The sequence below is a fragment of the Schistocerca serialis genome, chromosome 7, assembly GCF_023864345.2.
Source record: "Schistocerca serialis cubense isolate TAMUIC-IGC-003099 chromosome 7, iqSchSeri2.2, whole genome shotgun sequence".
NCBI lineage: Eukaryota > Metazoa > Arthropoda > Insecta > Orthoptera > Acrididae > Schistocerca > Schistocerca serialis.
In genome coordinates, this window is record NC_064644.1 from 549,407,589 (window position 1) to 549,430,318 (window position 22,730).

The 22,730-nt window shown below is 43.4% G+C and overlaps 1 protein-coding gene across 1 annotated transcript in view; it reads right to left on the bottom strand.

Moving 5' to 3' along the window:
- LOC126412412 (nuclear exosome regulator NRDE2) overlaps window positions 1–22,730 on the bottom strand; it is a 160,695-nt gene that overhangs the window by 86,790 nt on the left and 51,175 nt on the right. The window contains exons 5-7 of the mRNA XM_050081997.1: window positions 22,229–22,458; window positions 16,281–16,426; window positions 7,781–7,930 (exon numbers count right to left, since the gene is read on the bottom strand). Of these exons, the coding sequence (XP_049937954.1) occupies window positions 7,781–7,930; window positions 16,281–16,426; window positions 22,229–22,458 (526 nt within the window). The remainder of the gene's footprint in view (window positions 1–7,780; window positions 7,931–16,280; window positions 16,427–22,228; window positions 22,459–22,730) is intronic.

Genomic DNA, 22,730 nt, shown 5'->3' on the forward strand with positions numbered 1-22,730 from the left:
TCCCTTTCAGCTCCGCTTCATCGCTTACGCCGTACAGGTGTTGCGTTCGTCTGGACGACGGAATGCGAACGCGCTTTTCGCCAGTTGAAATCGGCGTTGCTTTCAAATACTTGCCTTACGCCATTCGATCCCCAGAAACCCCTTTTGTTGATGGTAGATGCATCGGATTTCGGGATCGGTGCTGTGCTTGCGCACAAAGATGGATCGCATGATCGCCCTATTGCCTTTGCGTCAAAATTGCTCTCGTTTGCGCAAAGAAATTATTCACAAATCGAGAAAGAAGCTTTGGCTCTCGTGTTTGGTGTTACTAAGTTCCATGATTTCTTGTATGGTCGTCACTTTACCATCATCACAGACCACAAACCTTTGACGTCACTTTTTCATCCGAACAAGCCTGTACCTCCACGTACAGCGCAGAAATTCATTCGCTGGTCTATTTTCCTCTCGCAGTACCGCTACGATATCTTGTATCGGTCCACGGCTAAGCACGGAAACGCCGATGCGTTGTCCCGTTTGCCTGTTGCTGAGGATAGAGCATTCGATTCTTCCGAACTTGCTTGCATGTTCATTGATGCGGAAACCGATGACGTGGTCGAATCGTTTCAGATTGATTTTCGTCGTGTAGCTACAGCCACAGCTGCTGACCCTGTCCTTGCTACCGTTTTGCGTTTTGTTGCTACGCAATGGCCCTTGTCAAAGTCACGGATCGAGGATCCGTTGATTCGCAGATTTTTTGCTCACAAGGAGACTTTTTGTACGACGTGGTGTTTTGTTGTTGTGTTCTGATAATGATCAGTCCAAAGTCGTGGTCCCACGTTTGTTACAGTCCTCTGTCTTACGGCTTCTCCACCAAGGACATTGGGGTATAGTGCGAACGAAACAACTTGCTCGTCAGCACTGTACTTGGTTCAGAATCGATGCTGCGATTACGAAAATGTGCTCTTCTTGCATGGCGTGTGCCAAACAACAATCCGCACCACCGCGGAAATTCTTTGCATGGCCAAAAGCCACTTCCCCTTGGCAACGCTTGCACATCGATTTTGCTGGTCCATTCTGGAATGCTCGATGGTTGGTTCTGGTAGATGCCTTCAGTAATTTTCCTTTTGTTGTCCGGATGTCTTCCATGACGTCATCTGCCACCATTCAAGCGTTGTCTGCTATCTTTTGCATTGAAGGTCTTCCGCAGACTATTGTTTCCAACAATGGCCCACAATTCATGTCCGCAGAATTTGTCTTTCTGCAAGGCCAATGGTATTCAACATCTGACATCCGCGCCGTTTTCGCCTCAGTCAAACAGTGCCGCTGAACGATTGGTCCGGACTTTCAAGTTACAGATGTTGAAGTTGAAAGAGTCGCATTCTCGGGAGGACGCATTGTTGCTCTTTTTGTCTTCATTTCGCTCTCAGCCCCGAGACGGTCGCTCGCCGGCTGAGTTGCTCCACGGTCGTCCTCATCGAACCTTGATGTCTTTGCTGCATCCGCCGCATCAGGTTCCTGTGCAGCGGCAGACTCCTGCTTTTGCTCCAGGCGACGTTGTATTCTATCGCAACTATCGAGGTTCACGGCGTTGGCTCGCAGGGCGCATTCTTCGCTGCCTCGGCCGCGCGATGTATTTGTTTTTGGGGGCCTCTGGTGAGGTGCGTCGGCATCTCAATCAGCTGCGCCTCTGTCGTCGCCTGGGTTCTGCCGCTCCCTGTCTGCTTTCAGCGACGGTGCCGTCCGGTCAGCGCCCTGGGGACTCATCTACTGGCTCGCCTCATCCCCAGGTGTTACCGACGCTGCCTTCCATTTTGCCATATGGCGACGCGCCGCTGCCGCCGCCGCCGCCTGTTCTCCCACCGGCGACGCCCGCAGTAGACGCGTTGCTGCAACCGCCTGGCGCCTCCCTGGGTCCTGCGCCGCCGATCACTTCCCGTGACCAGATGTCCTCCGCCATGGAACTTTTGCCCGCTCCGGACCACATGGCGTCTTCGCGCGTCGGGTACCCCGACGCAATGGAGGTCGACCCTTCGGCCCCACCTGTCTCTCTACGGGCGCATACACTGCCTGTTGACGTGCACCCTGGACTAGGTTTTCAGGCGTTTCCTAGCTCCCCTCGGACCGAATGGCAGGGTGCAGGTGGCACAGCCTCGCCTGTTGTTAGGCTCCCCACCTCATCGCATACGTCAACATGGGGTCCTCCCCACGGCGGGCGGAAGCCTTATAACACGACAGTTCGCCGATTTGCGGGGGAGGAATGTGGTGTCACCGCCAGACACCACACTTGCTAGGTGGTAGCTTTAAATCGGCCACGGTCCATTAGTACATGTCGGACCCGCGTGTCACCACTGTTAGTGATCGCAGACCGAGCGCCACCACACGGCAGGTCTCGAGAGACGGACTAGCACTCGCCCCAGTTGTACGGACAACTTTGCTAGCGACTACACTGACGAAGCCTCGCTCCTTTGCCGAGCAGATAGATGGAATAGCCTTCAGCTAAGTCCATGGCTACGACCTAGCAAGGCGCCATTAGCCTTACATAGCTTGTATCTAAAGAGTCTCACTTGTATCGTCTAGAGCGATGTACAACAAGGATGGATTAAAGTTAAGTATTCCAGAAGCTACGTACTTTTCTTTATAGCATTCATTACGTATCCTGTTTCAGACCTCACGCCATCCTTCGTGTGTTTATAGCGTGCATTGCGGTCCCCTCAAATCACACTGTGTCGGCACTTCTGTCGACACATCACATGCCACACACTCTTGTGAGCACGCGCTCTGGACTTTCCTTGCTTCCTGTCACTCTAAGCTGCAAGGCACCCGTTCCGCAGCGGAATTGCTCCATGGCCGCGCCCATCGGTCGCTCCTGCAGCTATTGCACCCGCCACTGCATGGTCCCGCTGCTTCGCCTCATTCGGTATGGTGCCGCATTATTTGGTGCTATATTGCGTTTTCTCTCACAGTCAGTACTGGGAGCAGGGGCGCATTCTGCGCTGGCTTGGCCACACCTTGTTTGTCATTTCTGACCCCTCCGGTACTTTCAAGCGACACCATAACCAGATCCATTTGTGCTGTCCTCAGTTTTCTGCCGTTGGTTGTTTTCCGGCAAAATTGGAGGCTTCACGGCTTCCGCCGCCTCAGCCCCCAACTCCATCGACGACGCCTCCGTGGACGCGCCTGCCGTTATTGCCGCTGCCGGTCCGGTCGCGTGCACGGGACGGGCACCTCTCGTCGCTGCCGCTACCGACGGACACTGAGGCTGTCACCGCCGCCGCCGTTGCCATGGAGGTCGTTGCTCTGTCTCCTCATCCGAGCATACCCAGTGGCGGTGCGCAGCCCGGACAGGTTTTCCACAGGGTGTTTTCCTTGCCCCCTCGCGATCAATTCGGGGTCGTGGGTGGATAGCGCGCCCCGGCAGTTCCACTGTCCGCCCCCTCAGCTGCGCCGACCCTGGGTCCCTCCACCCGCCGTCGGAAGCCCTACTCAACGACGGTGTGTCGTTTCAGGGGGGAGGGATGTGGTATGTGGTATTGATAGATAAGATGCCACCGCTTACATTCAAGTGCTTAAGTTGGCACTACGATTGACACCGACAATAGTGCCCTCTAGCAGGCACAGTGCAGATCCACAAGCTCCGCTGCAGATTCTGCCCATTTGATCAAGAGCAGACGGCCGGGACACTTAGCTTCAGAGACTGTGCTCATCTGTACAACTTATGTATGCCTCTGTATACATTTATTCAGGCACCAGTACACCACTTTTACTTACGTGCAGTACTGACGTATTTTTCCTGCTCCTGCTCCTACCCACACGCCGCCTTCCAGACGGGATACAAATAAGATTGAACTTAGGAAAGAAACTGCAGATAAAGTCAGTATTAAGATATCTTTTGAAAAGACAACTTACATGACCTGCAACAAATGAGCACCAAAATTCAAGGATGGGAAATAAGACAAAATAAAACAAGGTCTGGACTTTAAATATCTCAGTGAAACCAATCAATAAAATGGAATTGATACAAAAGCAAACCAAATCAGATGTCAAAAGATGGAAATGCCATACAGACTTACCCAAAATATCTACAACAAGAATTGCATTTCCAAGCACACAACCCTAAGACATTAGACTACAGTAATTAGAAACACTAATTTGGAACAGGAAGGCAGACATTGAAAACAATGAGAAATAGGAACAAAACATATGAAAAATTCTAGGCTCGTAACTTGTAGATGAACAATACTGAGTCAGAAACAATCAGGAAAACAAATAATATGCAAATATCCATAGTGACATTAGAAAATACAGGTTAAGATTCTATAGCCACATTAAAAGAATTAATCCAGTTAATCCAGACAGACTTACAAAACAAATAGCATTTTTTTTTCACAGCAGAGGCAAAACCAAAACAGTCACAATGAAATGGTATGACAATATTTAGCAATTTAGCACTATTACACAGTTCACAGCCTGCAGGCACCAACTGCTGAGAGTTGTGTGCACTAGTTTTAGAGGCATTGCATGTTTTCATATCCTTTCTTGCTAATCCAGTATCAATAAAAGGAAGCATGCCACTAAAATAAAACTTTGTATTTCTACCATAGGTCAATCCCAAGATGCCTAAATAAAGGTGAAATGAGTCATAAACAAATAATAAAAAATGTCGACACTGCAACCGAGACTACTTGGTTCTTCATATCAATCATACTGGATACTGTACCATGCCCACTACGACCTACTATGATTGAATGGATTGGCAAGATCTGATATGATCTGATCTGAAATTGGTAGGAGATCTTTCAGAAAATGTCCAAAACCACAAAATCTTCAGGTCCAAAACTCACAAATGGTGAACTGACCAAGAGAAAAAATGAAGGAGACTGGAACAACATGGTCTGAAGAGAAGAAGGCAGCCTACAGGAAGAGATTGAAAGTAATATGGGCACAAAAGGCAAATGCTCACTTCTAAATACTTTGCAAAGTCTTAATTAGCTTATTTGCAAATAAATTTTCAATGCCTTTATTTTCTTCTTTCCTTCCTTTCTTCCAAATCCAATTTTTAGACAGCTTCCACTCATTTCTATCACTTTCCTCTTATTTTAGTATTATCCAAACTTAGAACTAACAACAATCTTATAAGTACAGCATAAATTCTAACTATTTGATCTATAGGTCGATATTGTAAGTCTACATCTGTATGATTCTGAAGTATAGTAGATGGCAATGCAGCTGTAATCAAGCATACAATACGATACACCTTTTGCTATTATATTATTTTCTAATATTGGTGATGTGTATTTATTTCAGTATAAGGTTACTGGTTTATTTTGTTGTTCCGGAGGCCATATCTTTCATGTCATTTTTATTTATCTTCTTTTATTATGAAAAACTATCCAAAACTAATTGATATTCAAAACTTATCAAAATGCAGGTAGTATACAAGTAAAACGTATCACACTCTATGAGTTGTTGACGTAAGGCTTTTGTATCTTTGGCTTACGTTTTTCTCTGGCGAGGAGCTGAACGTGAGCTGTGATGGAGGAATGTCAAAATGTGACTCATCTCTGCTGTACCCTTGTGGGTTATAATGTTAATAGTTCATCAAGTGTGGAAAAGTAGCTTTATGTTCCTTTTAAAAGAAATTACTTTTAACGTCTGTTTATGCCAATTTGAGTACAAGACTGAGTGAACAAGTTATGCTATAATACTGACAGCAAGAGGAAGATTAACACATCATTCTTAAACACTTTCAAAACGCAAGAAACCTCTCGGTAAAATCATAACCCATTTATTTTCAGGGTAACAAGAAGAAGCAGTAACAACAGCAACAACAACAATTATGGCAATGAACAGAAAGATGATTATTTTTTCATTTAATGACTATTCGTAAAATAATTCTAGGATACATGTCCTGCAGTTAACCTTAATACTATGTCTGACTTATGATTTTATTTTTATTACATCAGTTAATTAACAATATTTCAACAATAGCAGGGCAGGATTCCTTTAGAATGGTGACACCACTCATCCATCAAGACCTACCTCTATGCAGTTTGTTATGCCTATCATTCAATTTAACAGTGTTTGTCAAACATGAAGCTGTAAACTATTCAAACTGCAACATTTAGGGTAATATATGCATTACTACAGGGTATAAAAAAAGGAAATAGACAATACTATGGGCTGACGCACAGCTTAGTCCCCCAAAAAGCAAGCAAATATAGTTGCAAGTATTGATATACAAATCCAATGAATGGCCCAGCAGCAATAAGTACGAGGTGTGGCTAGAAAAAAACCGGACTAGTACTGGTGAAACAATAAAACGAATGCAATAAGGCTGAAAGTCGCGTGGCCTGTCACGTGACTCTCGCTCCGCCTACTGCTCGAGTTTCATCTGCCTCCTGCACTCAGTCTGCCCGTGGCGTCTGTTTTAAGTAGTTGATGTTTTGTCTGTGCGTCGGAAAATGTTGAGTGTACAGAAAGAACAGCATGTTAACATCAAATTTTGTTTCAAACTAGGAAAATCTGCAAGTGAAACGTTTGTAATGTTACAACAAGTGTACGGCGATGACTGTTTATCGCGAACACAAGTGTTTAAGTGGTTTAAACGATTTAAAGATGACCGCGAAGACACCAGTGATGACACTCGCACTGGCAGACCATTGTCAGCAAAAACTGATGCAAACATTGAAAAAATCGGTAAACTTGTTCGACAAGATCGCCGTTTAACAATCAGAGCAGTGTCTGAGTTAACAGGAGTTGACAAGGAAAGTGTTAGGCAGATTCTTCATGAAAGTTTCAACATGAACAAAGTGTGTTCAAAAATGGTTCCAAAGTGTCTCACAATTGAACAGAAGGAACGCCGAAGAATGATTTGTTCTGACATCCTGGAAAACACTGAAAGTGATCCCACCTTCTTACAAAATGTTATTACTTGCGATGAATCGTGGTTTTCTACTTACGATCCCGAAACTAAACGCCAATCGATGCATTGGAAAACTCCTGGTTCTCCACGACAAAAAAAAGCACGAATGTCAAAATCGAAATTCAAGGCAATGATGATTGTTTTTTTTGACATCAAAGGGATTGTGCACATTGATTGGGTACCAGAGGGACAAACAGTGAATCAGCATTACTACATTAGCGTCCTGGCTACCCTACGTGAGTGAGTACGGAGAAAACGGAACGATTTGTGGAGAAAAAAGTCATGGATCCTTCACCAAGACAATGCCCCAGCTCACAGTGCGTTGTCAGTGAAGACGTTTCTGGCAAAACACAACATTCCCATCTTAGATCATCCACCCTACTCACCTGATTTGGCCCCATGTGACTTTTTTCTTTTCCCTAAAGTCAAGTCAGCTTTGAAAGGAACTAGATTTGAGACTGTTGAAGCAGTAAAAGAAAAAGCGACGGAACTAATGTATGGACTTACCGAAAATGATCGGCAGCATTGCTATGAACAGTGGAAAATTCGTATGGAGCGGTGTAGAGACCGAGGAGGAGAGTACATTGAAGGAGATAACATGAAATTGTAAATAAATGTTTTTTCCAGCATCAGTCCGGTTTTTTTCTAGCCGCACCTCGTATGTTATCCAGCGCTGGTCGTGGAGACAGGTTAGTGTTTTATTTTGAAACACTGCCTTATCAATACAAGCCAGCACATGGACTTCTTTTATTTTCAATATTTTGCAGTGTGCAAGTAGTCCACTAGTTAGCATTAATACTCACTTTGAAAAATTTTCAGGTTCTAACACTGAGCTTTCTTACTGACTTTCCTCATACACAAAATAAAATGCATACTTACTTACATCATCCTCAGAAACATCCGACTTGAGCTCAAAATATTTTGTTGTGGGTGTTATCAAGTTCAATGTAAGATAAGCTTGTACAAGTAGCCACACATGTTCCCACAGGCCTGCTTGCCTCAAGAACAATCCACAATCCAGTACCAAATCTACAAACATACAAAATACACAGAATTTTGTAAAACACTCATTTCTTTTAGACAATCCAGAGCTCTTAATTGTGTACACACAATCATAGACATACTGGGTACACTCTGCCTATATTTAATGCATAGATATTTGTAACTTACAGTAGAAAGAAGTGTCAGTATAAGAGTTCTGACCTACCCCTCACTCTCTCTCTCTCTCTCTCTCTCTCTCTCTCTCTCTCTCTCAGAGGAATGTCATTTCTCCCCTCCTACTTTTGAGCTCTTTTCTCTCAGAGTGTCGCTGCTACAGTAGTTGCTGCCCAAGTAACATCGTAAAGAAAAACTGATTATCAAAATACATCTATTATTGATATATTTATGTAGTAGTACTGCAAATTGAACATAATTCACACATCCACCAGTGGCATGACCCTTGTTCCTGCTAAAAAAGGGAGGGAGGGGGTCTCAATATTCTATGTTTTATACTGAAGTTAAAACATTTCAGGCAGTAATGAATCATCGAAGTGGCATTTATGCAAGACACTCCTTACGAACAGCATACTGTAATTGAAATCTTTCTTGCAGAAAAAGAAAGCATGTTTAACATTCATACCAGTTTGTGTGCAGTGCGTGGTAATGATGCAGTTGATAGGAGTACTGTTAGGTTTTGGGTAAATACAATTAAAGCCTCAGTACATCCAGAAACTGAGCTCTAAGATTAGCCATGTTTAAAACGTCCCATCACAGCCACCGTGCCTGCCATAGTGAATTCTGCAGATGCCATTACTCCTGCAAGCATGCACATTGCAACTCACAATTGGCTCTGCAGCAATGGTGAGCACTGGAAGTGTGTGTGCAGTGATTGAGATACTTGGATATTCAAAAGCGTACTCAGGATGCATTCCATGGATGCTGACAACAGACCCCACAAAACCATTTCATCTGGACTGTAGGAGCAATTTGAGGTCAATGGAAAAGCCTTTCTGCCAAGGATCGTTATGGGTGACGAAATCTGAGTGCATTTCTTTGAGTCAGAAAAAAAGGCAATCACTGGACTGGCACCATCCACAAACAGAAGAAATTCAAGGCAGCTCCCTCTGTAGGCAGAGTCATGATGACAGTCTTTTGGGATAGTGATGGAATCATTACTATGAATATGTTGTCAAAAAGGTCAACCACTGATTCCGTGGCATAAATGAAGACCCAGAACAAACTCAAGATCAGAGTCCAGTGTGTTTGGTCTGACAAGAATTTAAAAAAAATTTTGCTCCAACATGACATCACGACGAGTCTCAAAACCCGGGAACACACCACTCAACTGCATTGTACATCACTGCCTCACACACTCTATACCAGACAGCTTCCATCTGTTTGAGCCACTTACGGATTCCCTAAGTGAGACACACTCTGAAGACGATGAAAGCATAATTCAAGTGGTGAAAACATGGCTACATGCACATGACAAAGAGCTTTTATTGACACAGAGTACATGCTCTTACACAATGCTGACATAAGGCCACATAATGTGATGAAGACTATGTAGAAAAATAACAAATACAAGAATATTATTCACAATCTCACTAAATTTCTATCTCTTATGAATAAATGTGTTGGAAGAATGAAATCATGGACTGTGAGTAGCAACGCAAGATGGGAGAAGCAATCTGCGTGGTAGGGATAAGGAAGAGACAGGGGCAGGAATAGCAGGTTAGGGTTGGGGGATGTTAAAGTGCTGCTTGTGGGAGCACACAGGGACGAGGGAGAGAGGATTGGCCAACTAGGTGCAGTTAAGGGGTTAGCCGGGAGGGGAGGCGGGGGGGGGGGGGGGGGGGGGGGGGGCATTGGGAAAGGAGGGAAGTAAAAAGATTGTGGGTGTGTTGGTGGAACTGAGGGCTGTGTAGAGCCAGAACAGGAACACTGTGACCAGACTGGAGGAGGGGGTAGTGGGATGATGTATGGGACAGCTCTTGCATCTAGGTCTATTAGATGTATACGAGCCATGAGGCAAGGGGCTGGAGCAGGGGTTGTGTAGGGATGGACAAGTATATTGTGTAAGTTCAGTGGGCAGTGAAATACCATTGTGAGAGAGATGGGATGGATAGTGGGTATGATATTCCCCATTTCAGAGCATAACAAAAGATAGTCAAAACCCTGCGGGAGAATATGATTCACTTGCTCCAGTTCTGGAGTGTACTAAGTCACGAGGGGAATGTTCCTCTGTGGCAGGACAACGGGACTTTCGGAGGTGGTGGGTGACTGGAGAGATAAGTCATGGGAGATCTGTTTTTGTACAAGGTTGCAAGGGTAATTACAATCTATGAGGGCATCACTGAGACTCCTGGTACATTTTGAGAGGAACTGCTCATCACTACAGATGCAATGGCTAGGCTCTATGGAAGGGACTTCTTGGTATGGAATGGGTGGCAGCTGTCGAGTGGAGGTATTGCCAGTGGTTGGTAGGTTTGATATGAATGGTGGTACTGATGTAGCCTTCTTTGAAGTGGAAGTCATCATTGAAGAAGGTGGCTTATTGAGTTGACGAGGAACAGGTGAAGCAAATAGAGGAGAAGGTGTTGAGGTTCTGGAGGAACGTGGATAAGATGTCATCACCCTCAATTCAGATTACGAAGATGTTATCAACGAATCTGAACCAGATGAGGGGCTCAGGATTCTGGTTGGTTAGAAACGATTCCTCTAGATGCCTCATGAATAGATTGGCATAGAATGGTACCATGCATGTGCCCATTTCCATACCCCAGAGTAGTTCGTAGGTGATGTCTTCAAAGGATAAGTAATTGTGGGAGAGGATATAGTTGGACGTAGCAACTAGGATGGAGGTTGCAGGTTTGGAATCCATCAGGCACTGGGAAAGATAGTGTTCAATCGTGGCAAGATCATGAGCATTAGGTGGCATCAAGAGTGACGAGCACGGCACCAAATGATAAGGGAACACGAAATGTCAAGAGTCAGTGGAGGAAATGGTTGGTTCTATTATATAGGAAGGTAGGCTGTGAATAATAGGCTGAAGGTGTTGGTCTATGAGAGCAGAGATTCTCTCAGTGGGGGAACAGTAAGTGATCACTATGGGGCTTCCTGGGTGGTTGGGGTTTTAGACTTTAGGAAACATGTAGAAGGTAGGGGTGTGGGAAGTGGTTGGGATGAGGAGAGAGGTGGACTCCAGGGAGGGGTTCTGGGATGTGCCTAAGGACATGAGGAGAGACTGGAGATCCTGTTGGATTTCTGGAATGGGGTCACTGTAGCAGGGTTTGTAGGTGGACAACTGGCAGAGTCCTTCCACCAGGTAATCCTTGCTATTCTAAACAACAGTGGTGGAACCTTGTCAGCAGGTAGGACCATAAGGTCAGGGTCAGTTTCCAGGTGATGGATTGCAGTTCTTCTGTGGATGGAATATTAGGTTGCATTTTGAGGGATTTGGGGAAAGATGGTGAGCAAGGTTTGAGGTTAACAAATTTTGGAAAGGTAACAACAGGTGATTTTGGGGGCAGTGGTGGTGGATCAAGGGTGGAAGGAGGAATGAATTGAGCCAGGCAAGATTCAATGTTGGTCTTTCATTGAGTCTGATTGGTAGGGTTGGTGGCGAAAAAGTTTTTCCACTGTAGGGACCAGGAAGAGGAGAGAAAGTGTTTAACAAGTTGTTCATGACTGAATCTGGGAGCGAGGCAAAAGGTGAGGCCTTTGGAAAAGACTGATACTTCTGTGCAGCAAAAGCTTTTGGAGGAAAGGCCCATGACTGTGTTTCATGTCCATTTAGGTTCCGGATTCTGTGTGGTGGTGGGAGGGAGTTTCTGAGGGTGGGGTAAATGTAGTAGGTCTGTGAGGCAGGGTTTATCAGCTATGAGGAGATATGGAGGAGGTTTGGATGTTGTTGTAGATGTGGTGGACGATGGTAGTCCTAGGCACAACCACGATCTACTACACAGCCCTCTATTCCACTAACGCATCCACATTCATTTTACTTCTCTCCTTTTTTGCTCACCCTCCCCCCTACCCTCCCCCTCCCCCCCTCCCACCCTCTGTCTAACCTCCTGATGGCACCTAGTTGCCCTACCCTCTCTCCACCTCACACTGTATGCTCCCACAAGCATGAACAGATACTTTTCATCAGATAGGGTATATACTGGATAGGTAAATACCATTCCATGTTGTCATCCCATGACATTAGCTCCAATATACCCAAGATGAGTGACCATTTAGCACTCAACAGCTGATAATAATTTTATACACAACAACAACAACAACAACAACAACAACAACCAGTGTACCACAGAGGCACAGCAGATAATAAATCCAATTGTGATCACATACACATGGTTATAATTAGATTTTAAATATTCATGAAATTCTCTGTTTTCTAGATCCAAATCAATTTTAACACCATAAAGATTTCATTCTTGACACAAACATAATTTGATACAGACATACGCAATATGTAAATAACCTTACATTTCTGCTGTAATCTGTACAAAATGTTTTGAAATTATAGTGAGTGACATGTATAAACATTGAAAAAAGACTACTAGGTATTACGAGGCATGTCCGGAAAGTAAGAATTGTTTCATTTTACCACCACCACAACATTACAGTTGCAGTTCTGCACATTTGCTCTTACATTTGTGGTTCATTGTCTTTTCACTAATGCCATTACAGAAATGTTGTGTTGTGTTAGCATTTGTTAGTAATAAATCAAAATGTTTAAGACAATCTCTGAGCCCACCAACTATGAAGTATGTTCTTGAATGCAAAGAATGTTAAGCCAGGTGAAATTAATTATCTGCTTCTGGAGATTTATGGTAACAATGTAATGACTAATGGAATGGTGAGAAAATGAGTGAGACAATTTAGTGATGGACAAACCAATGTTCATGGTGAAGCATGGAGTAGGTGATCTTCTGTTGTTGTTTGGTTCAGAAAGTGAATGAGAAAACTTGTGAAAACAGATGGTTCACAATAAGAATGCTTTGTGATGAGTTTCCACAAATTTCAAACACTGTTTTGCTTGAAATTGTCACAAGTTGCTTAAATTTTTGGAAATTGTGAATCCACTGGAATCCAAAACAGTTTATGGATGGCCACAAAATGAAGAGACTTGGCAATGCTTTGACATTTCTCACCCAATACAGAGACGAGGGAGATGAATTCTTAAATAGAATTGTGACCAGTGATGAAACTTGGGTTTGTCATGTCACTCTAAAATCAAAACACCACACAATGGAGTGGACACACTCACAATCCCCCCAAAACACAAATTGAAAATGATTTTGTTAGAACAAAAAATTGTGCACCAAGTTCTGGGACAAAACAATGGTTCAAATGGCTCTGAGCACTATGCGAATTAACTTCTGAGGTCATCAGTCGCCTAGAACTTAGAACTAATTAAACCTAACTAACCTAAGGACATCACACACATCCATGCCCGAGGCTGGATTCGAACCTGCTACCATAGCGGTCGCTCGGCTCCAGACTGTAGTGCCTAGAACCACACGGCCACTCCGGCCGGCCAGTTCTGGGACAGATACGGCATTCTGCTTGTGGAGGTGCTTCCCTGAGGTGAAACTGTCGATGTGATATGAAACACTGAAAAGACTTCAGTGCACAATTCAAAACAAAAGATGTGAAATGCTCTGTCACGGCACTGTGTTGCTTCATGACTACACATGTCCCCATTCTACTGGTGTCACTCAAGGCCTTATTCAACAATTTGCTTTGGAGCACATTGATCATCTGCTGTACAGCCCCATCCCACACCTTGTGACTACCACTTGTTCTTGAACTTGAAGTGTGATTTTAGAAGAAGGCACTATGTCAGTGATGATGACACAAGATACAGTGTTCAGCAGTGGCTATCTTCACAGGCGGCATCTTTCTATTAAGTGGGCACACAAAAGATGGTTTCCTGCTATGACAAATGTCAGAACAATGGTGGCAACTATGCAGAAATATGGTTTAAGAAATGATCTTTCTTGTGAAAATAAATTTTGGTTTGAAAAAATGTTTTTAAGAGTTTTATTCCAAAATTTAACTTACTTTCTGGACTAAGTCCTTCACCAGACGTATGCAAAATACACACATACATTCACATGCATAATTCGCACACACATTGCCACTACATCTCCAGATGCTAAAGCCCAACTCTGATTGCATCTGAGGTGAGCAGTGATCTTTGCTGGAATGGGTAGTGGGGGTACAGAGGAGGCATGGGAGAAGGAGGGAAGGGATATCAGGATAGGAATACCGGAAGATGCTGCGATGTCTGAGGGTGTTGCTGGGAGGGACATGGTGGAGACAAGATACTGGGCTAGCTAGATGGAATGGGGGAGGGAGAGTCATAGGGAGAGTAAAGACAGAGAGAAGTGGAAAGGATTGTGCAGATGCACTGGCAGAATAGAATGTGTGTGTAGGGCTGGAGTGGGAGTAGGGAACAGGATAGGCAAGTGGAAGACAGGGACTACCAAAGATTGAGATCACAGGGTTACAGGAATAAAGGGTACATTGCAGGTAGTCACTTCCTGAATGGTGCTGTGGACACAGGTTTCACAATTTATTCTATGGACAGTGATGACAGCGAGCTGTAATCCAGGAACAAACATGCCCCATATCAATTAGATGCAACTGAGGTCACATGAAGACTTATTTTGAAGAATTTGAAAAGATTGTGTAGTGTCACAAAATTGCTGACACTAGAGTCCTCCAACGATGCAATCACAGTGAACATCTAATTTGACTATGATTAGTTTTAATGGACTATTATTTTATATATTTAATTCCTTTTTCACTAGGACTTGTTTAGGTTTTTTTATTTAACTTTGTGTGGGATGAGCAAGAGCCGCAGCCATCCATTGTTCATTCTCTGCAAAACAAAGACTGGTTACTATTCTGTCTGCCACGCATGCCGAAAATGTTGAGAGGATGACCTCCATGACACTGCATCAAGGAGGTCTGAACCTATTCTACCCTTGTGTTACACAGATGCTATTCCTCTTTTAACAATGGATTGTTGTTAATTTTTTCTAGATTGATTGGAGAAACTTGTCACAAAAGTAATAATACTTGTTAATTATACCCACTGAGCAAAATGTAACACTGATTTTACCAAACTACATTATACATTAGCAACAGAAAAGCCCCACAATTTTTGTAGTTGTGACGAAAAAGAGATTGCAACTAAGTCTTTTTTCTCAGTTAGCTGCCTTTTCATTTGTAGTCAGAATTGAATTGCCTTTAAAGCTGGACAAATATTCAACAATAGTGAACATTTCTGCAGAAGATGGTAAACTCTAGATATGATCCAATGGCATGCCAGTGTGTTTCGTGCAGCAATGCTGTCAACACTCACAGTGAGGTACAATGGGAACGAAATGGGTAGTGTCTGCTGTTGGTTCTATGCAGCCAATGAGAAAGCAATGGGCAGATGATACTGGAAGCAAGAGATCAAGAAAATTACTGTCACATTCTCATGTCAGTATAGATGGGAACTACAATACGTATTCAGAGGGGGGGGGGGGGGGGGGAAGAGCTGTATTCTCAGGTCCCACCATAACCACAACCTCAGACATCGCAAAATATTCAGAAGAAACAGCATAATACTTGTTACAACTGCAATTATAAATTTCATTTCTGCTCATTTCAATTATAAATTTCGTTGCTGTTCATTCCACTCACAGCAGTTTCAACAGTGCTATTACATCCCACCCTAATCATCACCTCAGAAATCGTGACACATTTGGAAGAAACAGACAATTATATATCACGAAGAAGATCATAAATTTCAGTGCTGCCCTTACATAGGAATACACTGCCTCTTTTCTCATCTTTCATTGATTATGTAAACCATCATCCCAGAAGCGATACCAGTGATGATGACAATGATGATTAAAAATAATAATACCACAAACAACGACCTCAAGTAGTAGGCATAGGAAATAAAGATAAAAATCAATGCAAATCATTTCTTTTTGGTTAATTTATTTCCCTTTGTGTTGTCAAAATGTAAGCACTAAATAAATAGCATAAATTCAAAATAAACTCCTTAGGCAGGTATTTTATATCAATGAAACAGTTTATGAGTTTTATTACTCTGAATACGTTACAAGTAAAATTTTCTCAAAGAGCCTCCTAAAATAAAATAAAAAGGGAGGGGGGTCAAGCAGGGTTGTCTTGTATGTGTGTAAATATGGTATCCTGGTTGCACATGAGGAAGGGCTGGAAGCCCTGAAATCGATCACGACGCAATAAAAAGAAATTGAAAGTCTTTTTGCAGTCAGAGGCACATATATTCCTAATCTCAATAATAATTCTATAATCCTCTGAAATCATTTATGGGACACTACAAACTCTCATTAATCATCCTTACCAATGATGGCCCTTTCAGCTGGTGGTGTTTGAGATGCTGGAGCACCACGTCTACTCTGGTGGAGCTGCTGTGTTGCTTTGATGTACAGATTCAGCACACCTGGAGCAGAACATAATGCCATGCTCCACTGTGTTGTACGTACAAACCTGAAACATGGAGAAACTTACAGTGGTGCGCAGCATGTTGTCGGTTGTCAATATCGCAAGGCCTATTTGGAGGAGGGAGAGAGGTAAGGTTGGGGAGGAGGAGGGAAAGGGAGTGGTTTCTACCCATGGGACCCAGACCATAATGACCTAAATATTTTAATATTCACTTATTTCACACTAATGTGATTTCAGCTTTATAACCATTATCAAGATGAAACATCACAAAATGCTGGACATGCCTGAATGACACATCATTGTTGAAATATTACAATTATCTCTGAAGTGGTTTTGACAAATGTTGATGTCAGTTGATGTACCGATGTCGTGCATGTATGTCACAGCAACGTATCAGCCAACACAAATGCAGTATAATATGCACAGTGTCAGCTGAACTATTTATTCATTTACATTCATATCCTGTAACGTGATGACTGTTTTATAAGACTAGATATATACACTCCTGGAAATTGAAATAAGAACACCGTGAATTCATTGTCCCAGGAAGGGGAAACTTTATTGACACATTCCTGGGGTCAGATACATCACATGATCACACTGACAGAACCACAGGCACATAGACACAGGCAACAGAGCATGCACAATGTCGGCACTAGTACAGTGTATATCCACCTTTCGCAGCAATGCAGGCTGCTATTCTCCCATGGAGACGATCGTAGAGATGCTGGATGTAGTCCTGTGGAACGGCTTGCCATGCCATTTCCACCTGGCGCCTCAGTTGGACCAGCGTTCGTGCTGGACGTGCAGACCGCGTGAGACGACGCTTCATCCAGTCCCAAACATGCTCAATGGGGGACAGATCCGGAGATCTTGCTGGCCAGGGTAGTTGACTTACACCTTCTAGAGCACGTTGGGTCGCACGGGATACATGCGGACGTGCATTGTTCTGTTGGAACAGCAAGTTCCCTTGCCGGTCTAGGAATGGTAGAACGATGGGTTCGATGACGGTTTGGATGTACCGTGCACTATTCAGTGTCCCCTCGACGATCACCAGTGGTGTACGGCCAGTGTAGGAGATCGCTCTCCACACCATGATGCCGGGTGTTGGCCCTGTGTGCCTCGGTCGTATGCAGTCCTGATTGTGGGGCTCACCTGCACGGCGCCAAACACGCATACGACCATCATTGGCACCAAGGCAGAAGCGACTCTCATCGCTGAAGACGACACGTCTCCATTCGTCCCTCCATTCACGCCTGTCGCGACACCACTGGAGGCGGGCTGCACGATGTTGGGGCGTGAGCGGAAGATGGCCTAACGGTGTGCGGGACCGTAGCCCAGCTTCATGGAGACGGTTGCGAATGGTCCTCGCCGATACCCCAGGAGCAACAGTGTCCCTAATTTGCTGGGAAGTGGCGGTGTGGTCCCCTACGGCACTGCGTAGGATCCTACGGTCTTGGCGTGCATCCGTGCGTCGCTGCGGTCCGGTCCCAGGTCGACGGGCACATGCACCTTCCGCCGACCACTGGCGACAACATCGATGTACTGTGGAGACCTCACGCCCCACGTGTTGAGCAATTCGGCGGTACGTCCACCCGGCCTCCCGCATGCCCACTATACGCCCTCGCTCAAAGTCCGTCAACTGCACATACGGTTCACGTCCACGCTGTCGCGGCATGCTACCAGTGTTAAAGACTGCGATGGAGCTCCGTATGCCACGGCAAACTGGCTGACACTGACGGCGGCGGTGCACAAATGCTGCGCAGCTAGCGCCATTCGACGGCCAACACCGCGGTTCCTGGTGTGTCCGCTGTGCCGTGCGTGTGATCATTGCTTGTACAGCCCTCTCGCAGTGTCCGGAGCAAGTATGGTGGGTCTGACACACCGGAGTCAATGTGTTCTTTTTTCCATTTCCAGGAGTGTGTGTTCTAATACTCTGATGATGATGACATATCATTGAGGCATGTCAGAGATTTGGTGATTTTCATCTTCACTCTTCAAAATGGTTATAAAGCTGAAAAGTGTGAAATAAATGAATATTAAAATGTACAACCAAACAGCAGAATGTCATGTATGACTGTGGTCCCAACAAAGGAGATATGATTTTCATAGGTGTAAAACTAGTTTCTGACTTTGAAGCTTCTCTCTTAATTTAAGGTTGTTGCAAACTCGCAGAGATGTAACAATGGCTTTTTTTTCTTCCACAGTTTCTGATCTGATTTTGGTAACCCATTCTGAAAGTTACTATACTTTCAGATTCAGAAGAACTATCAGTTACATCTCTTGTTGAAACATGAGCTCAGTGTTACACCTATTGATGAATACAGCTTGCTTTCAGAATCTGTAGATGAGTTATCAATAAGGTCGACAATGAATAATTCATCCTCACTGTCGCTTTCGTATCTCCATGACCTCTTTCTCAATGCAACCACAACGACCTATCATTTCCTTAGTAGTAAAAAATGATGAGAAACACACTGCTGATAATAATCCTCATGAACAGTAAGATGTAAAGTGAAGCCAAATGTTGCAAAATGAGGTCAGAACCAATTAAGTACCCAAAGCCAGCCTGGTAGCCAGAACTATGAAAAGCTACTGTGATATTGGCAGAAATCCTGGTGTACACTTAAACTCGTCAACATTACTCAGGTATCTGAGTGCTGGTATGTCTATATGCATCATTAGTGCTCAGGAATCAGTAAGGAGGCATGAGCTAACTCTTCAATGGTGCTGAACAAAATTCCAGAGGCCATATTGTATTTATCAACAGCATCTGGGAAGTAGCAGGGCAAGACAAGTGAACTCATTAACAGCAGTCAGAAGGCTAACAGACTGGCTGAAGAACTACTGGGGAATAGTTTCACTTATATTATTCAAGAAGAGAGGCTCAATTCCTACTCTGAGATTAGGGCAATATTAGTAAGTGGTAGATTACTTTGAGAAACTTCTGGATCAAGGAAACCCGAAAACCTTGAGAAGAGGGCAATCCCAGTTAGAAAATGATATGGGCTATATCATGAGAAGACCTGGTATCAGCCCTGAAGGAAAGAGAAACTGGAAATCTATAAAGAAGATCAGTTTCCATATGAATGTAGTCAGGGAGAGAGAGTGTGTATAATTTCGCCCAGTTACAAAGAGGAAAAAGACATACAAGGCTGTGCTAACTAGAGGAAAATTAAATTCATGTTGTTGTTGATGATGATGATGATGATGATGATGATGAGTATTATTTCAGCTGAAGACTGACTGGTTTCCTGCAGCTCTCCACACTACTCTATATTGTGCATGTTTCTTCATCTCTGATAACTACTGCAACCAGCATCCATTTGAACCAACTTACTCCATCCACCCCTGTGTCATCCCACACAATTTTTACCCTTCACACTTCCTTCCATTATCAAACTGGTCCCTTTAAGTCTCAGAATGTATCCTATCCACTGATCCCTTCTCCTAGTCAGGTTATGCCAAACATTTCATTTTTCCCCTAATCATATCAGCACACCTCCTTAATTACTCGATCTACCCATCAACATCACCATTCTTCCACAGCACCACATCTCACGAGCTTATATTCTCTTCTTGTCTGAATTGCTTATCATCCTCACTTCACTAAATACAAGACCACACTACATACAAATATCTTCAGAACAGAGGTTGCAACACTTCAATTTATACTAGTTAACAATGTCTTCTTTTTTATAAATGCTTCTGATGCTAAGCCAGTCTTCACGTTACATCTTCTACTTCAGCCATCATCAGCAAAATAGGTGACCAAATCACAAAACTCATATATTACCGTATTTATCCAAGTATAGGATGACGCTGATTGTAAGACGACTGCCCCCCCCCCCCCCCCCTTTTCTCTTTTGCAAAAGGTTTCATGAGGAAAATTTATTGTTAACATATAGTGATGCCCAAACAACAGGGAACTAACATGCATTGAGATTAGAAAACAGTGCATTGATAATGGCTAGGTACGCTGATGAATCAAAATTACAGACTGCTTTATTGACACAGTATCTGCCTAAAAAGTTAACATTATAGCATTTATTGATTGTCTGCATTTTGATAACATAAGTAGCAATAAAATAAAGAAATGGTTTACATTAATTTTCAGACAGTCTTCTTTTTTTATATTTTTCGCTTACTAAGCCTGTCAACTGTGATAACACAATTTATCTTCATTGTCACATACACTGGCTGTTTTTCCTGATACGTTACAATTTCTGAGGTTGTGGTTACTGTGAAACCTGTGAACACAGCTGTTTTTATCCGAATTCATATCATATTTCACTTCTATACAGACATAATACTGTTACAATGGCTCTTGCTTCCAGACATATTGTCCACCTGTTGCTCTCTCATTGGCCGTGTAGAACCAACAGCTGACACATCACATATCATCCTCTTCAAATGTCACAGTGACAGTCGACAACATTGCAGCACAGGACGCAGAAGTAAGCCAATGGCTCCCATCTAGACTTTTACTGTTTCCAACAATGGAAAATCCAAGATGAAATGTAGCAACATAATGAAAAGCATAGTTGCTATTCACCATACAGCAGAGATGCTGAATTGCAGAAAAGCACAAAAGGCTGTCGGAAAAATTAGCTTTCACTGGATGTGGGTAGTGAGGAAGCTGGGGCGAGGAGGGGGAGGGATAGCAGGGTGCTGCTGGGAGCATGCAGGGACAAAGTGGAGAGTGGGGCAGCTAGGTGCAGTCGAAATATTAGACGGAGGGAGGGGCAGAGAGGGGAGGGGAGTTAGCAGAAAAGGAGAGAAACAAAAAGATTGTGTGTGTTGGTGGAATAGAGGGCTGTGTAGTGCTGGAAAGGCAACAGGAAAGGGGCTGAATGGGTAAGGACAATGACTAATGAAGGTTGACCTCCGGATATATTGCAGGGAGAGTTCCCACCTGCACAATTCAGAAAAGCTGGTGTTGGTGGGAAGGATCCAGATGGCACAGGCTGCGAAGCAGTCATTGAAATGAAGGACACTGTGTAGATTCCCATGGTTAGCAACACTAGATTATTTGCTGCCCACTCAACTCCTTGAACTTGCAGTTGTCCCATCATCTACTGACATCTGTTGGTACAATCTCCAAGACAGGTCTTAAAGCTGTAATTTCTTCTCATGACAACAGTTATAGTCAGTTTAACATTATTTATTTCATTTGTTAGATATTTCATTCTCAACAGCAAAAGCAGTGCAAAATTAAGCAGTTCGCAAAATTAAGATGCTGAGATAGATGTGTGGAACCAGGAAATTGGATAGAATTCCTAATGAGAAAATGGAAGGAGTTTGAAGAGTTACTAAGGTGTATAAGAACATCTATGGCCAAAGACATCATTGGTATGGACAAGTAATGAGAAGAGATCAAACTTATTTTGGATTAAGATGGATGGAGATGTAACAGAGAGCTCCAGGGAATGAGGCAAGAAGAGAAACATAGACAATGTTCAAGGTAACCAGAGGGGGAAACAACCAACAGTAATGGGTTAAACTGAAGAAATTTGCCAAGGTAGAAAAAGATTTTTGTTCATACCTCTCTCTCCAAGTCAGCCACTGTACATGACAGTTACCACTTGTTTTTAAGAATAATGGTAGAACACAGCCATTAAAAAGAGCAACCTATAACCCAAGCGTCAGAGTTTGATTGCTTCTAATTAACAACAACTACTACTACTGAATCAAAGAGAGCACCACAATAACAGGAATTCAAGTGTGAACATAAAACAATCATCACAAGTATTTTGTTACAGCTTTGCTCTTATAAGCATCCAAAAATAGCATTTTTCAATAACACACTAAACAAAAATTTAATAGAAACTATTGTTTAATAATTACCCTCTCCAGAGTTCAATGCTGGTAGGCTGTGTGCTTAGAAGAGCTTCAATCTGCCGAGAAGCTACATCAGCTGACAATGAAGACTCCGCAATTGTAACTCGTTTTCGTACAAGCTGTTTGTTCCCTGGGTTAAGGGCTAGGGCACGATCAATGATTGATAACTGCCGTTCTGCCATTGTGCCCTTTCCATGTACTCCACGATATGCACGTTCAAACTGATGTACAACTTCCTGCAGAACAACAGGAGGGTCAGTTTATTTCATCATTTAAGTTCATGAACAGGTATTGACTACACAGTCAGTTCAACGAATCAACAATTATTATGCAGCAACAAAATACTGCATCCAATTAAGTACAACAACAATCACGAACAATGTCAGTGTCCAATGCGTGTCTACACCAATTTGCATACACATGTAAGAGGTGGTCTGTATATTAACCTAGAATACTATACCAATTTTGAACAATACTATACCAATTTTGAGCTCTTCCATACCTATAT